Source organism: Protopterus annectens, chromosome 14.part0, assembly GCF_019279795.1.
Source record: "Protopterus annectens isolate FY-2018-M chromosome 14.part0, PAN1.0, whole genome shotgun sequence".
NCBI lineage: Eukaryota > Metazoa > Chordata > Ceratodontiformes > Protopteridae > Protopterus > Protopterus annectens.
The window spans coordinates 45,034,442-45,052,923 of NC_056748.1; the positions used below are offsets into that span (position 1 = coordinate 45,034,442).

The 18,482-nt window shown below is 41.4% G+C and overlaps 1 protein-coding gene across 1 annotated transcript in view; it reads right to left on the reverse strand.

Moving 5' to 3' along the window:
- Positions 1 to 6,676: 6,676 nt before the first annotated feature.
- LOC122788859 (neuromedin-K receptor-like) overlaps positions 6,677 to 18,482 on the reverse strand; it is a 246,057-nt gene continuing 234,251 nt past the window's right edge. Inside the window, exon 5 of the mRNA XM_044055758.1 lies at positions 6,677 to 7,253. Coding sequence (XP_043911693.1) covers positions 7,064 to 7,253 — 190 coding nt within the window. The 3' untranslated portion in view covers positions 6,677 to 7,063. The remainder of the gene's footprint in view (positions 7,254 to 18,482) is intronic.

Here is an 18,482-nt window from a genome sequence, read left to right on the forward strand (position 1 = left end):
GTGTACAAGACAGTAGCATGACTAGTACTACTGTATGGTACAGAAACATGGCCAGTAAAGGCAGAGCAGAGGAGGAAGCTAAAGGTGATGAAAATTAAGTGCCTGAGAAGGGTGGTAGGGTGCACACTGTGGGACAGAAGATGAAATGAGGACATAAGAACAGAAGCTAAAGTAGCTCCAGTTGCAGAAAAGATCAAAGAGAACAGATTACAGTGGTTTAGACACATGTGCAGAAAAGCAGAAGACAATCTAATTAAGATGATTTGGGACAGACAGGAGGAAGGTAAGAGGAAATAAGGACATCCAGTAAAGAGGTGGCTGGATTGTGTGAGAGAAGATCTATGACAGTCAGGCATGAGTAACAAAGAAGACAGGAGTGTGGCATTAAATCGAGAAATACGGTGACAGTTACCACAATACCCCAACCCCATGTAGAAAATGGGGAAAAGGGGTTGATGAAGACAGAGCAAAATCCCATAAAGGGAAGGCATCTCTGATCAGCACTAGCAAAAAACTACGTTCGTTCATAAAATCATCAAAGGCCAACTTTGAGAGAAAATTCGCTAAGGACACTAAAGATAACCACAAGGCCTTCTTCAGTTATGTTAGAAACCTGGGCGGAAACCCTCAGATATGCTCTGAGTTAGTTCATAACGGCAAGAAATACACTGAACCCACGGATATTGCCAACATACTGGCAGACAGGTTCAGTGCAAATTTCTCCCCTCCCTCTCCCCCAAAAGATGAAATATTTATCCCAGATGAATGCAACCTCCCTGACATCTCAGATGTCCAGGTGAGAGCTGCTCTCAGCAAAGCTAAAAATACAGCATCTATGGGACCAGACGGTATCCTGGTTTGCATGCTATGTGATCTCCTAGAGGAGCTAAACCCGCACATAAGAATGCTGCTTAATCTTAGCCTTACTACAGGATATGTCCTTGAACACTGGTGTACAGCAACAGTGGTCCCACTCCACAAAGGAGGCATCTCTACAGACCCTGGAAACTACCGCTCAATAAGTTTGACCAGCCTAGTCTGCAAAGCTATGGAAAGGATCATTATGGAACTCATAAACAAAGACATCGGGGACCTAAAGACAATTGACCCTACCCAGTTCGGTTTTGTAAAAGGCAGATCCTGCCTTTTAAACCTGGTGGACTTTTTTGAAACAGTCACTAGAGCCATCGATGAAGGCAAAGCAGTTCATACAGCCTACCTGGACCTGGCAAAAGCCTTCGACACAATACACCACTCATAGACATCATAGGCAAGCTCAACAGCTTAAATGTAAACCAGTATGTCACAGGATGGGTTGCAAACTGGCTAAAGGACAGAACCCACAAAGTCAGAATGGCTGGAGCTATGTCAGATACTAAGCCAGTCACAAGTGGAGTCCCACAGGGCTCTGTCTTGGGACCCCTCTTGTTCGGCATTTATTTCTCATATGTGCAGGTAAACATAGGGGGGTTGTGGCTGACAAAGTTCGCAGATGACTGCAAACTTGGCGCCATAGTCGATACACCAGCTGACACATGCATCCTTCAGAAGGGCCTTACAGAAACAGACGACTGGTGCCAGAGTCATGGCCTTAAACTAAATGCCAAAAAATGTATAGTCATCCCCTTTGGGAAAAACAAAGTACCCACAAATTACCACATAGGTGGTAATCCCCTAAGTACAGAAAAAGTAATCAGAGACCTGGGGACCCAAGTTGACAGTGACCTCTCATTTGACACCCACGTCACCAAAGTGGTTAGAAAGACCTTCTACCTCGCCCACCTTATCATGAAGGGATTCACATCCAGATCAAAGGATGTCACTGTACCCCTATATTCCTCCCTTATCAGGCCTATGATTGAGTACAATGCCCCATTTGGTATGTACCTCACCCGGCACCTGCAGCAGCTGGAGAGACCCCAAAAGTACCTCACCAAGAGGATCTAGGGTCTCCAACATATGTCATATGCTGCCAGACTAAAGAAGCTCCAGCTCTATTCAGTAGCATACCGCCTGCTCAGAGGTGATCTGTGCCTGACGTACAAGGCCATGTCCAATCCGGAATTAATGGACATGCTCCACCTCAAAAAATCCAAATCCATGAGAGCTACGAGAGCTAAAGACCTAAACCTCAGCACAAATATGAATAGGACATGCTGGAGAGACAGATTCATAACACAGAGGCTTCCCACACTCTGGAACAGGATCCCAGTCCATGTTAGGCAGAGCCCCTCACTGACTCTCTTCAAGAGAAAACTTGATGAGTGGATGGGTGATCGTAGGTTTACCCCGGGGGTCATCTCTGTGTCACTACTAGACAGAGGCACGGTAAACTAAATTTAATTTGTACACTTTTGTATCATTAGATGGGGTGGTGAAAGCCACATACACTATGGCTAGGCTTATAAATGCCCTAGGGCAGATAGCCTAGTACTATACTATGAAACTATGAAACTATGAAACTATGAAACTATGATGATGATGATTATGATGATGATGGGGGGCATAGTGTGATCCTGGCCTTCTGTGCTGCTCAGGTCTAGTGATTGGGACAGCAGGCTAGCAATATTATACTTAATAAGAGGGTACACAGTGAGATTATAGCCTGAGTGAGTTCAGGTATTGTGGGCTGGACAGACTAGTGATATCACACTGAGTGGGGAAGGACAATGTGTAATACAAATTCTTAGGTTAGTGATATCACTCTGGATGCACAGGGACACCGTGTGATAAGAATCTTTAGGCTAATGACATCACACTGCAAGGGAGAGACACAGTAAGAGGCTAGACTTCCATGCAGCTCAGCTCCACACTCCCCTGCAGTGTGATGTCACTGCAGGGGAGTAACACAGTAAGAGGTTATGCTACCATGCAGCTCAGCTCCTACAATGGCATCACACTGCAGGGGAGGGACATAGTGAGAAGCAATACTTCTGTGCAGCTCAGGTCCTGCAGTGAGAAAAGGCAGAATAGTAACATCATACTGAGAAGGAGGGGGCATAGTGGGAGGGTTTCTTAGAGCGCACGTCCTCTGCCAAAAAAGGCAGCAAGTATTTTGAGCAATATGGGGTGCTAGTATATTTCTATTTTGTGGAATGGAAATAAATTATTGCATTTTATAAAATTAATTTGCTGGAATTTTGTTGTTCTGTGATACATGCAATAAAAATGTGCAGTTCTCCCTTATTTACAGGCTTGCCAATATGACAGAGTGTCCTACATCCTTAGTCACTCACATAGCATGTGACTGCCCTACTGCATGACAGTATGTGCCATGTTAGGGAAGTTCATCCCTCTACCCCCTCACACATACATTTTCTGGAATGTAATGAATAACCTTCCACATGAAGCAGATGAAACACATTCTATGACTGTAACTTTTCATGTACATCTATACATTATTCAGGCATAGAAATGACCTTCCTACTGTTCTGCAGAAACTAATGTTACTTATTTGCATCCTACATTTACATGGGTACAGCCTTCCTCCCCTCACACAGAATCATGTTTTGGAATGTTACATGGGCACATCCTCTCCTTACACACAGTCATGTTTAGGAATGTTATATGGGCACATCCCCCCACACATAGTTATGTTTAGCAATGTTACATGGACACATCCTCCTGCCACACACAGTCCTGTTTAGGAATGTTACATGGGCATATCCCCAACACACACACACACACACACACACACACACACACACACACACACACACACACACACACACACACACACACACACAGTCATGTTTAGGGATGTTACCTGGGCACATCCTCCCGCCACACACAGTCATGTTTAGGAATGTTACATGGGCACATCCCTCCCCACACAGTCATGTTTAGGAATGTTACATGGGCACATCCTCCCCCCACACAGTCATGTTTAGGAATGTTACATGGTCACATCCTCTCCTTACATACAGTCATGTTTAGGAATGTTACATGGGCACATCCTCCCCACACACACAGTCATGTTTAGGAATGTTACATGGGCACATCCCCCCCCCCGCCACACAGTCATGTTTAGGAATGTGATGGACACCTTCCCATGAGAAACAGAGGGAACATGCTTTGTGACTGTGATTTTCCATGTGCATCTATGTATTACTAGTAGTAGTATTTACTTCCCACTGCTGACAGGAAACTAACAACACACATTTGTGTCCCACACCCGACATGGGCACATCCTTCTCTCATACATCATACAACACAACATTAGGCTTACATATAGCAGCAGTATCTATACCTGTGTGATAGTATGTGCATTACTGAGAGTAAGCCGTTTCTGTAGCACATGCATATCACTTAATCTAACGTGAATCTCCTCACCCTATGATACCTTGGCCACATTCTTACCAAGACCAAATGGAAGCTGGTCTTCAGGTGCCATTTCTGAAAGTGTGATGGTGGCAAGTCAATCCCCCCCCCCCACACACACACACACACACACATTCATGTGAGGAGTGAGCTTAACTGCAGCGTCAGGCTTCTACCAGGAGACTCTGTAAGAATAATTCTTGACCTTCCAAAGCAGAAAAGAGTCCTTCTTCACCCCAGATATCATGTCATCTCTCATGGCAAATGGCAGGATTACAATTCCAATCTCTCACTACCAGTTAACAGCTACAGGGCTATTAACTGGCAACAGAGTGGCTTACAGGTGGACTAGATGGCTCTGGGGTTCATTACATGTCTATAATCAATCAAGGTATCACCATATCATTTCAGCAGTTCATTCAGGCATACATAGCATACTAGTGTAGTGAACATCTGAAAAAAAAATACCAGTCAGAATTCTCTGCTTTATTAATAATCTTTCAACTGCTTCACTGTAGTTTTGGCTTCCATTTTCCAGTCAGTGACTACATAGTCAAACATAATCTAACTTTAATCTATTTTTAGACAGAAAACATACAGGAAAATGCTATATTTTAAACAAATATGAAAAAAGTCCCTCATTGTCACAACAAAGGCAGACATAATTCATTATAATCTTATTCTTTCACTTTCAGTATATTTATTGTTTTGCCTGGTAGAGCAAACATGCAACTAAAAACTAAAAAGAGATTGTGAGAACCTTATGCACAGGCTGTCGCTGACTTCATGATACTTTAAAATGAGGGATCACAAAGGACGGCAGTTTCATTGTCTGTCCTACTTCAGACCAGCAGGACTTCCTCATGTCACATTTCTAGCATTATATTTAAATTTATGAAATGCAGATGCATGAGAAGTGTCACAACATTTAAAGAACTTTTGATATGTCACAGAAAACTCTGAAAAACAAGCTAACAAAGTGAAATTTACCTTACATTTCATGCAGATTGCATAACTTATTCTTTGTAACAGATGATACTGGATAAATAACCATAAATGTATAATATTTGTCAATAATATTTACTAATAGTATTCAATGCCTCTCAATTTAATTGACCCTGCATGTTATTCTCTCTCGTCATGCCGTGTTGGTACAGCGGTAGCGTTGTTACCTCACAGCAAGAGGTTCTCCCGTTCGATTCTTGGCTTGGCTTGGGAGGGCCTTCTGTGTGGAGTCTGCATGTCCTCCCCACGGTTGGGTAGCATTCAAAAGACATGCGTGCGTAAATGGGCATGCCTTCGTTGAAGGTTGGGCGTCGAGCTGGCACCTCGGCGTTTCGTAAAAAGCTACTGCCGCTGTGGCGACCCCTTACTGGAAAAAAGGCGAAAGACAAACAACAACAACCATACCAAGTTACATCACAGCCTGTTTCCAAAGCAGTACTTATGATGCCATAGTCACTGCAATATGTCCTTACCAGAGAACCAGAAGGGGATTATGTTTCTTTGTAAAACAGTAATGATCAACATTCATGTGGTTAATCAGTAATATGTGATTAACTGTTTTTTTCCCAGAAGATCAAGTCTGAGGCTTTCCCCTTTTCCCATGCTATTACAACCTCAGAGCTGGTATATATGTATAAGTAACGGGAATGTTATGGGGTAAAGATGGCTTCCTGCAAAAACACTTTTAGTTGGGTTTTCATATTTCAGAGTGCTGTTTCATTTCAAGGGGTTCACTCATTTGTGGTCATTCTCTTACATACCTTTCTACTTCTTTGCTTAATAATTCTGGACAAAACCAAAAATAAGAAAGGCCTGAAATAATCAGGACCAATTATTAAATATTACTCTAACTGACTTAAAAAAAGTTAATATAACAAAAGGTTGTACATCAACATGCATTTTCTGAACAACAAAGAGTGTGAAACTTGAATGCCTGGCATTATTAACAAACTAACTGTAATTCTCAGTGATTTACCAGAAAATCAAAAACAAAAAAAAATGATGAGCGACCAAGCAAAGAAATCTGAGGCAAGATCAGATACATTCTGCAAAATCAGGGACAGTTGATAGGTATGATCTTTTGTGAGACGATCACAAATGAGTTGGGGGCTTTTTATCAGGAACAAAGATTTTATGCATACATTTATTCGTTATAATTAATAGAGAAGTAAATACATTTTAACCTGAAAAATATGCTGAACTTTACTTAAAAAATGTTTCTTTGTTAAAGATGCCTCAAAGCTATCAGTAACCTTTCAATGAATAATGCTCCATTTAAAAGTGTGTGTGTGTGTGTGTGTGTGTGTGTGTGTGTGTGTGTGTGTGTGTGTGTGTGTGTGTGTGTGTGTGTGTGTGTGTGTGTGTGTGTGTGTGTGTGTGCGTGCGTGTGCGTGTGCGTGTGCGCGTGCCACTCATTTAGATGTACCTAAATGATAATGCACATTGTCATAATGCTGTGAAATGTATTGACAACCTTGAACAATTGTTACTGCTATGACACTTCATTATACAATGCTGACATTTATGAGTTGCACCTTTTATTGACCTTATCACTACTGGATATGGATAGTTTTATGATTACCAAAAGAATGCTCAGGCAGTTTTTTTGCTTTTTTTAATACAAGCTTACATACTTCCTGAAGTAGTCAGATTTAAAAAAGAATATCTAGCATTTTTGTTAATACAGTCTCTTGAAGAGTAGCATCACATACAGAATAAAAGAACATTTCTCTTTATGTTACACACAGTTGCTTTTGACTTCATCTCCGTTGTCTGCATTCTGTCGAACACTAGCATGGGGCACTGTGTTGGAACGGTAGCTGCGGGTCATTCGAAAGGCTTTGGTTGTTGTTATTTCAAGCTCATCTTCTCCTGTTGCTTTTATGCAAGGACACCAGCGAAAAGCCCACTTAAAGCCAGATCGAAATCTTTAGGAAAAAGCAAACAGATACAAAGGAATGTTATTAGCTATAACATATGTAACAGTTTGAAAAAAATTGATGTGGCACTGCCAGGTATAAAGAGCAGCATGAGTTGTATGAATCAAGGTGACAGCAATGCCTATATCACTTCCTTTGAAACATTGTAAACATTGTTGCTATTTGTTTCACTTTGAAGGAAGGCCAATGCTATTTCTAATGCATACCTAATAGTCTGAAAAATACATAGCTTTAGCATAGCATCAACACAAATAACTCACGCAGAAATACAAAAACATAATTAAAGCTTGTTTTTTTTTGAAAATGTGAACATTTAATTTTTTTTATTTTTAATTGAATTCAAAGACTGCATCTATTTTGCTGTCATTTATTTTCTCCAAGATATGCCACACACAGGCTATATTATACTCAGTGTGTGTGTGTGTGTGTGTGTGTGTGTGTGTGTGTGTGTGTGTGTGTGTGTGTGTGTGTGTGTGTGTGTGTGTGTGTTTGGAGGGAAGGGGCATAATATACAACAGAAAAAAATGCATATTTTTATTTATTTGTACATTTGTTAACTTGCTGAGTGGGGAAGGTCCAAATGACCCCTTGCTACCATGATCTGGATAAAACACAGCAAGATAAATGTAATGCAATCCTTTACAGAACTGTCATCAGCAATCAGCAAAACAAAAATGCAGAACAGGGCTAATACTGTTTAAAGGGATGGAATTGTTACATAACAAGAGGAAACCTGGTAGCAAAATCAAACAAAGCCCCAGATTCAGAAATGTTACCACAATGTGTTAGCCTGGTGTACACCTCATGGAAACCATTTCCGATTCAGAGACAGTCCTACCGTAGTGGTATACCACAAAGTGGTGCCACACCATGACAGGCTGTTTCTGTGGTGCGCTGTAAATGCTAATGATGCATTCCAGTGGAGTGGGCCTATGCCAAGCAAATAAAACTTCTTTTGAAGTCATCCAAAGCAAATATGAATCCAAATTAGTTTCCTCAACTAAGGACAAGCATAAGACATACTTTAGTTACATCCATAACCTGAAATGAAAGGCCCAGATCTGTGCCAAACTGGTAGTTAATAATACCACATATACTGAGCCTGTAGACATACCTAACCTGTTAGCTGACAAGTTCTATGAAAACTTCACTCTCCTATCCCTGCCACACATACCCCAAGATATCCCTCCCACCTGTCCCCTACCATGTATCTCTAAAGACCAGGTCATAAATGCCCTAGGGCCAAAATCACAGCATCTATGGGACCTGATAACATCCTAGGCTGCATCCTACATGGGCTCCAACAAGAATCAGCAACACCATTGGGTACTCTTTTCAATCATAATCTAAGCACTGGCTTCATCCCATCTGAATGGAAAATGGCCACTGTAATCCCCTTGCACAAAGGTGGTGCTTCCACTCACCCCCAGAACTATAGACCTATTAGCCTGACTAGCCTTATCTGTGAGGCCATGGAGGAAATCATTGTGGACCTTATCAACAAGGATATAGGTAATCTCCAGACACTTGACCCTACTCAGTTTGGATTTGTCGAAGGGAGATCATGCCTGCTAAACCTGGTGAACTTATTCGAGACTGTCACCAAGGCCCTGGACGAGGGGAAAGCTGTGCATACAGCCTACCTAGACTTAGCCAAGGCTTTTGACACTACCCTCCACTCAGACATCATTCACAAACACACCAGCTAGGTATCAACCCTTATATCATTAGATGAGTCACTAACTGGCACACCGGTAGAACTCATATAGTCAGGATAGGACAATCCACCTTCAACAGCTAACCAGTAACCAGAGGTATTCCACAAGGATCAGTCCAGGGGCCTCAGCTGTTTGGAATCTATTTCTCCAAAGTGCAAGCAAAACCTAAAGGTCTGTGGCTGATAAAGTTTGCTGATGACTGCAAATTGGGAGCAGTCATAGAATCTCCAAATTATGTCAACATCCTACAAGAGGGGTTACACAAACAAATGATTGGTGCAAAAGTCATAGCCTTAAACTCAATGCAAAAAAATGTATTATCATCCCTTTCAGTAGTAGCAATTTTTCTGCTAACTACCACATCAATAGCAACACCCTAAGAACGGACTCAGTGGTGAGAGACCTGGGCACACAGGTTGGCAGCAACCTTAACCTTTGATCACCATGTCTCCACAGTGGTAAGAAGGGCATTCTATATTTCTCATCTCATAAGTAAGGGCATTGCCTCCAGAAAAAAAAGAAGTTATAAACTCCCTGTACTCTTCCCTCATCAGGCCAATAATTGAGTATGATGCCCCTTTTGATATGTACCTTTCCAAGTATCTGCAGCAATTGGAGAGACCACAAAGGTTCCTCACAAGGAAAATTCAACATTTTCAGCATCTCTCCTATGTGGACCATCTGAAATTATTGTCACTTTATTCTGTTTCATGCAGACTATTCAGAGGTGATCTCTGCCTTGTATGTAAAGCAATCTCTGACCCTGCTTTATTGGAAATGCTGAATATCCGCAAGTCAAATCGTACATGGGTTACTCGCTCTAAAGACCTTAACCTGGTATGTAACATTAATAGAACCTGCTGAGGTGGATGGATTTGTCTTCCAGAGGTTACCACATCTTTGGAAGATACTCCCACTTCCTGTCAAACAGAGCACCTCATTAGCTCTCTTCATATGCAATCTGGACAATTGGATGGGTAACTGTAAATTCACCTCAGGGGTTCTACCCGTGTCCCTCTTGGACAGTGGTAATAGGTGCTGATTGTGAAAATAAGGGCAGAACTTGGCTAAGCTTGTAAGGGCCATAGGGCCATTAGCCTAGTAACTTCCTATGATGCTATGCTAATCAGCCATGTGCACGCCCCTTGGAAATAATTGTGGTAAGGCATTTATGCAGCTTCCTGTATTAATGAACATAGCCAAAAGCTTATGCTCACGTCATCATTTTAAAGAAGTTTAATGGACATGTATTGTTGGTGTGTGTGTGTGTGTGTGTGTGTGTGTGTGTGTGTGTGTGTGTGTGTGTGTGTGTGTGTGTGTGTGTGTGTGTCTGCAAGGCCACAAGTGTGAGTGTTTTCAGAGATATGAATAGTGTAAGGTGAGTGGAAGTGTATGTGTCCATATTTACGTGTGGGCATGTGGTCCGAGTGGAAGGTCACAGTAGGGTGGTTAGTTAGGGATAGGTAGGGTGTGTGTGTGTGTGTGTGTGTGTGTGTGTGTGTGTGTGTGTGTGTGTGTGTGTGTGTGTGTGTGTGTGTGTGTGTGTCTATTTAGTGTTTGCATGAGTGTGTCAGTGTGAGTATGGGGGGACAGTCATGCATCCATACTCCCCTAGACTAATGAGCAAATCCTGTAACACTGGACACCAGGAGTAACTCTTAATATCATGCCTTAAAGGTACCTACAAAAACTCAAGCCTTGTACCATGAGTGCTCACACAACACTAGACATGAGAGGTAGTCCTTATGTATAACCATAAGTCTGAAAAATAAAAGTTGAAGTACACACAGCAAGCAGGAGCCTTAACCCTCTACACAGAGCTGTAGCCATCTTATCTTGTAGCCAGGGGTGATCTCCGATATGGCACCCCAACCCCTCGGATCCCAAAGTATGGTGTTCCAAGACAGACCCGACCTCCTCATTGGTTTATTGGAAGAGCAAAGAAATAAAGACTTTTGTTCTTTATCAAAACTGTAGCAAGCTGATTGCTACCATTTACCGCACACAAAATGCAGATGTGCTGAACTGACTTTCTGTATGCCTGTACTTCATGATCATGCCCCTAACAACTTGTGTCTGTGGTGATGGCTCCCTTTACCCCACTCTTGCTAGACATCTGCCGCTGCCCTAATTTAGGACTTACTCTAAGAAAGTATTTTTTTACATAATAAGAAGTATGAACTCTAATGTCAGGCAATTAAAAAATACACTAATTACCATTTTAAGGGCAGACCATGTATAACACATAACAGTAGGAGTGGTCTGTAAAATCAGGACTGGGGGTGTGTGCATGTGGGAGGAGGGTTTGAGTCAAAGCTGGGGGGAGTAATAGAGGACATCAGGGAGACGTTTTAAACTATTACTTGGACTCATGTAAAATGTTAGTAGAGCAACAGGGCTGGGATCGCAATGCACTTGCCAAACAGTAAAATAAAAAAGAATTTCTTATCTCTGTCATTATTGACTGACTGTAATCATCCATCATGTATGATAAGCAGGGAAAAAGGTTACATTAGGGATTTTCTGACATCAGGGACAAATGAGAGGTATGTCTGTATGTTTGTGTGTGTGTGTGTGTGTGTGTGTGTGTGTGTGTGTGTGTGTGTGTGTGTGTGTGTGTGTGTGTGTGTGTGTCTGTGTGTGTCTGTGTGTTTGAATGCATCCATACATGTGAAAGCGTGACTGGAGGAGGGCTGTGCCAATGCAATGCAGGGGCTGCCAGTGTTAACTGTAGCAATAATGTGCTGATTTGTACTGGCAGTAATTAATGGTGATTCAGAAACATGCAAATTAGCCAATAATGAGGTCTTTCATCATTGCAGCGAAAATGTTTCTGAATCGCATTTTCCAGCATCTTGGAAACAGTTCCTTTCAGTCACAGCTCTCACCACCAGTGGTGGTATTCCTTCTGAATCCCCAGTTATTCTTATTCTTACCACAACTATAAAAGAATATTAAAACAAGAATTTAAAATCAATCGTGAAAAAATACAGCAACAGAAGTTACCTTTCCAAAACAAACTCAAACCACTTACCAGTGCTGTGGATATATCTATGAAAATATACTAGTTTTAACAAGATTATTTTACACAGATTTTAGGAAGAACTGGTGTTTCAGGATTGCAAGGGCTGAAATACAACTTGGTTAGTGGGACAGAATCTTTCCCCAACATATGAGGCATGAAGTATTGGCTAGAATCTTTCCCTAAGGTATGAGGCATTAAGTATTGGCTAGACTCTTTCCCCAATGTATGAGGCATGAAGGCTATACTCAGAAAGTTTGGGAAAACACTTATATTCTACTTCACTCGAAAGCCAGACATAAAATGAATGAGAGAATGGAATGTAGCTGTTTAAATTTTATTGCCATTCCACAGTTCTTCTATGTCCAGTATCAAAACTGCTAGAAAAATATATATCCACTTCCATGCCTTTCATCACATGACCTCCACCAACTTCTTTGTTAGTTTTCAGCATGGTTTCTGCCATGGGCACTTGTTGAAACCTCGAGGAGAATAATCCTTGGACCTGAGAAAATGTAAAAGAGAATGTGGAAAAATGCTAAATCCAAAATCGCTGGTAACTTGGAGAATTCTCTTTTCACTGAGGTAAAGCAATCTCAGAGTTAGTATGTATATATATATATATATATATATATATATATATATATATAGATAGATAGATAGATAGGTAGGTACTAGACTAGTGGCCCTACAGCCTCCATAAGCCTAGTCAAAAGGGTATCCTGGCTTTCGCCACCCAAGAAAATTATATATATATATATATATATATATATATATATATATATATATATATAAGTAATAGGGTGTGGGGATGCAACTTCGCCTTCCCTGAGGTATAGCAATCTCAGAATTAGTATATATAAGTAATGGGGTGTGTGGGTGCAGCTCCATTTTCTCTGAGGTACAGCAATCTCAGAGTTAGTATATCTAAGTAATGGGGTGTGGGGGTGCAGCTCTGCCTTCTCTGAGGTACAGCAATCTCAGAGTTAGTATATCTAAGTAATGGGGTGTGGGGGTGCAGCTCTGCCTTCTCTGAGGTACAGCAATCTCAGAGTTAGTATATATATGAGTAATGGGGTATGGGGGTGCAGCTCTGCCTTCTCTGAGGTACAGCAATCTCAGAGTTAGTATATCTAAGTAATGGGGTGTGAGGGGGTGCAGCTCTGCCTTCTCTGAGGTACAGCAATCTCGGAGTTAGTATATCTAAGTAATGGGGTATGGGGGGTGCAGCTCTGCCTTCTCTGAGGTACAGCAATCTCAGAGTTAGTATATCTAAGTAATGGGGTGTGAGGGGGTGCAGCTCTGCCTTCTCTGAGGTACAGCAATCTCGGAGTTAGTATATCTAAGTAATGGGGTATGGGGGGTGCAGCTCTGCCTTCTCTGAGGTACAGCAATCTCAGAGTTAGTATATCTAAGTAATGGGGTGTGAGGGGGTGCAGCCCTGCCTTCTCTGAGGTACAGCAATCTCAGAGTTAGTATATCTAAGTAATGGGGTGTGAGGGGGTGCAGCTCTGCCTTCTCTGAGGTACAGCAATCTCGGAGTTAGTATATCTAAGTAATGGGGTATGGGGGGTGCAGCTCTGCCTTCTCTGAGGTACAGCAATCTCAGAGTTAGTATATCTAAGTAATGGGGTGTGAGGGGGTGCAGCTCTGCCTTCTCTGAGGTACAGCAATCTCAGAGTTAGTATATCTAAGTAATGGGGTGTGAGGGGGTGCAGCCCTGCCTTCTCTGAGGTACAGCAATCTCAGAGTTAGTATATCTAAGTAATGGGGTGTGAGGGGGTGCAGCCCTGCCTTCTCTGAGGTACAGCAATCTCAGAGTTAGTATATCTAAGTAATGGGGTGTGAGGGGGTGCAGCTCTGCCTTCTCTGAGGTACAGCAATCTCGGAGTTAGTATATCTAAGTAATGGGGTATGGGGGGTGCAGCTCTGCCTTCTCTGAGGTACAGCAATCTCAGAGTTAGTATATCTAAGTAATGGGGTGTGAGGGGGTGCAGCCCTGCCTTCTCTGAGGTACAGCAATCTCAGAGTTAGTATATCTAAGTAATGGGGTGTGAGGGGGTGCAGCTCTGCCTTCTCTGAGGTACAGCAATCTCGGAGTTAGTATATCTAAGTAATGGGGTATGGGGGGTGCAGCTCTGCCTTCTCTGAGGTACAGCAATCTCAGAGTTAGTATATCTAAGTAATGGGGTGTGAGGGGGTGCAGCCCTGCCTTCTCTGAGGTACAGCAATCTCAGAGTTAGTATATCTAAGTAATGGGGTATGGGGGGTGCAGCTCTGCCTTCTCTGAGGTACAGCAATCTCAGAGTTAGTATATCTAAGTAATGGGGTGTGAGGGGGTGCAGCCCTGCCTTCTCTGAGGTACAGCAATCTCAGAGTTAGTATATATAAGTAATGGGGTGTGGGGGTGCAGCTCTGCCTTCTCTGAGGTACAGCAATCTCAGAGTTAGTATATCTAAGTAATGGGGTGTGGGGGTGCAGCTCTGCCTTCTCTGAGGTACAGCAATCTCAGAGTTAGTATATATATGAGTAATGGAGTGTGGGGGGGTGCAACTTCACCTTCTCTAAGGTACAGCAATCTCAGATTTAGTATATGTAAGTAATAGGGGCGTGGGATGCAACTCTGGCTCCACATCAGGGGGTGTTTTGAATGTGTAACACTGACTTTCATAGTTTGTGGTTACTTCTTATGCTTCTCACTTAACTTTGGGGCTTATACTACTGAGTCTTGGACTTTGTATGGGGACCCCTCCAAGGCCATGGGACAGACAGAGTTTTATTCACACTTACAGAAATCATGGGACATAGAAATCAGACTTGGCAACATTGTCAGTGCCTTGTTCTTAGGTTTGTCAAAGACCTGTAAACTGTCAAACATCATTCTAGGTCACATGTCCAAAAACTGGCTTTTCCATGGACACCATCCAGTGGCCGTCTCCCAATTTAAAAGGTAACACTTAGGTAATCAGGTGGTAACATAGAATCTCCTCCTCCAACAGCTCACCTTACTGCTCCAGAATTCCATACTGGCCTTTTACTGCTTTCCTTATTTACAAATAAGTGGGATTTGGGTTACCTCCAGGCTACTTCAGGATAGAGATGACTAACCTCTGCTCACCATGCTCTGTTTGTTTAACAAATTCACAACTTTAGAATAGCTTCTGCTTTGATCAGGCTTGGGTGACAATGTCTTATTATCATCCCCCTTTTCCCATTTTTCTACATGGGGTTAGGGTATTGCATTAACTGTTGCCATCTCTCTCTGTTCAATGCCACTCTCCTACCTTCCTCAACAGTCATACGTGACTGTTGCAGGTCTTCTTTCACACAATCCACCCCCCCCCCCATTTTTGCTGGACACCCTCAATTTCTCTTGCCTTCTTCCCGCCTGCTCCAAATCTTCACTAGATCATCTTCTGCTTTCCTGCATGTGCCTGAACCACCATAATCTGTTCTCTTTGACTTTCTTTGCAATTGGAGCTCTTTGGACGTCTGCTGTGGTACCCTCATTAATTTATTTGTCCCACAGTGTGCATCCTACCACCAGCTTCATGCACTTCATCTCTATCACCTCCAGCTTCCTCAGCTGCTCATCCTTCACTGCCCAGGTCTGTGTACCATACAGTAGTACTGTTATGTACACCTTATGTTTCAAACACTTAGGTATTCTACTGTCATAAATTACCCGACACTTTGTGTCAGTTCAGTACCTGATGTGTATTTAATGTAACTGAATCCATAAAAAAGACAAATGTATAATGTTTGGCTTAGATAACCAGCATCATCCTTACAAAACACTAAATTACATCTATGGATAATGTGTCACAGGAATGGTCAAAGCCATACCTCTCACCCTCTTGACACAAGAAATCTGAACAAAGCCAAAAATAATGAGGAGACAAAGGCCCAAAAACCGAGGCAGATTTCATATATTGGTCTTATAAATATAGAAAGTTGCTAGAATAATACGTTTTGCATAAGCATGTATTTTCTGGAAGATATGAAGTCTGAAACTCAAATATCTGTCATTATTTAGTGACTTCAATCCTCAATGATTTTCCAGAAAACCACAAATTTTATAATGAATAGACCAAAAATATGAGGCAAAACTCCCGACATCCTGTGAAAATCTGTACAGTTAAAAGGTACCGTCAAAGCTTCAATGCTCCTTAGTCTTAGCACTAACAAAATCTCAAAAGTGGATTTTCATACTACCTACCCTTTACATCTCTAATCCAGACTACAGTGAATCATGATTGTTAATTAATTATCTCAGCCGACCTCATTATGAACAAAAAGAATTTATTATTCAGTATGACTCTGCTCCTTGAGGGATTTGTTAATCTGAAGCACTAAAACTTCTTATATTGTACTATTACGCCACCTTGGGTGCACACACACACACACACACACACACACACACACACACACACACACACACACACACACACAGTATTGCACTCTTCTCAACTTTACATTGTTATGAAAGTTCGCTTTAACACTGTTTTACTATTATAAATTACTATGGTGTAAACTTTGTTAGTCTAAACACTCACTGATTGGACTTCAAAACTATCCTTATTCTGGAGGAATATTCCCAGGTTCAGGCCTGATTTACCCCTGTATATGATGTGCCTATTTTTGGTGGTATGTCTCTATCTTCAGGATTGATTTACCCCTCCACACAATTTTCTGAATCCCTGTCATCGCATGTGATTCTTAAATCTAATACACATAAAACAACACTACATGCCAACATAAAAGTGCAACAGTAATTTAAAAGACAACTCATACCACCCTTTTCCTAAAGCAAAAAAATGATGTGTGATAGAATTGTGCAATTCAGTCCATTAAAGTCTTTAGATTTTATAGTTTCATTGATAATGTCCTTCTATTTTCCATCCTTTTTGTCACCCTCTCCTTTTCAATGTGTTTCAGAGTAGTGTCCCACATTCCTACTGGATACAATATTTCTATTCAAGTTTTATGCTAATATGATGCCCAGATTTATAGCTGTATGTATCTACTTATTAGGGGCCTTTGTTCCTATTTGCAATATATGCAGGTTGAGAGGTATGATTCTGGTCTAGATTTGAATGATTTCTCATATACATGTGTGACACTGCCAGCTCAGCTATCTGGAATTTTGTAAATAATCATTTTTCATTTGTGAATATTAATATGATTTGTATGCTTGTCTTACAAATGTAAGAGAACTATAGGTTATGTGGATATTAAACTAGTGGTGCAGAAGTGTGTTTTTGAACTGTATGTTATGTACTGAGCTTCAGAAATGTCACCACAGTATACCCTACTGGAAAAGAACACAGATGTGTATGAACTATATACCTGTGCAAATGTACATTTTGATAGTAGAGGCTGGAACATGCAGAGTTAACTTGCAAAACTTTAACAGTGAAATTGTGTTTTATGATGTGCTATAAAAAGTTAGTTAATGCAGCAAGAAGACAGGATGTCTAGAGCTAGACATTTCTTTCTATTGTCTAGGAGAGAAATAATTACTAGGTTTAAGTGTTTAACTGTTTTACAACTTCCAGTTCTAGGCCAGCTTCTGGGAGATATGTACTTCTCACACAGAGATGCTAAAATTCTGTTTGCCTGGGAACTGAAGGCAGGTGACAAAGAGTGATGTCATCCAAAGCTGACCCAGCAGTAATGTTTGATAGTAATTTAAGAACTCTCTCTCTGAGACAGACTTTGCATTTTGTATTTGTCTTTGGAACTAGAAACATCTCACTCATCAGCACTTATGCCTGCATCTTGCTAATAGTAAGTAACTGTGGAAAAGTAATTTATTTTAGAGATAGATAGGAATATAGTAAGTTTAGTTTAGATGTTTTCTGTATTTATTTGAGACTGTCCTGCAATGTTGTTTTAAAATATTTCCTGTGATTCTGAACTCTATAGTCACTGTCCTGAGTTGTTGAATATTGTCTTCCTCTTTTATTATTTATTATTAAATATATTTAAACCTTTTAATTGTGGATGGTTTGTTTAGAGATATTTTAGCTCTTAGCATATTTACATATGTATTTGGTGACACTGTATTGGCCACTCCAATAGCCTTAGTCTTATTCACATGTACCATTTGGATAATAGTAACATCACACAGTAGGACTGGTCACCCTTTGGGAAGGGCCTTGTAGTAGCTGATAAAGAGCTGGTTGGTGGCAGTGATGCCTACCCTTTAGTCTGGGCAGAAGCGGGCATGGCTAGTAAACCTGTGCCAGCCTTTCCCAGGAGTGTGTGTGTGTTTGTATATAAATCATATCTCAAACTGTGTGTGTGTCAGCTACTTGGCTAGGGACACAAAGCACTTTTTGGACAGACAGGGTGCTGGAGGTTTTGGCTTGACTGCTCGGCTAAGATCTTAACCCTATAGCTGTGCCAGTGGGGACTCTTTTGGGGGATCTGGAGATAGAGGGAGAAATCAACCCCAGACTGACTGTGAGCTCT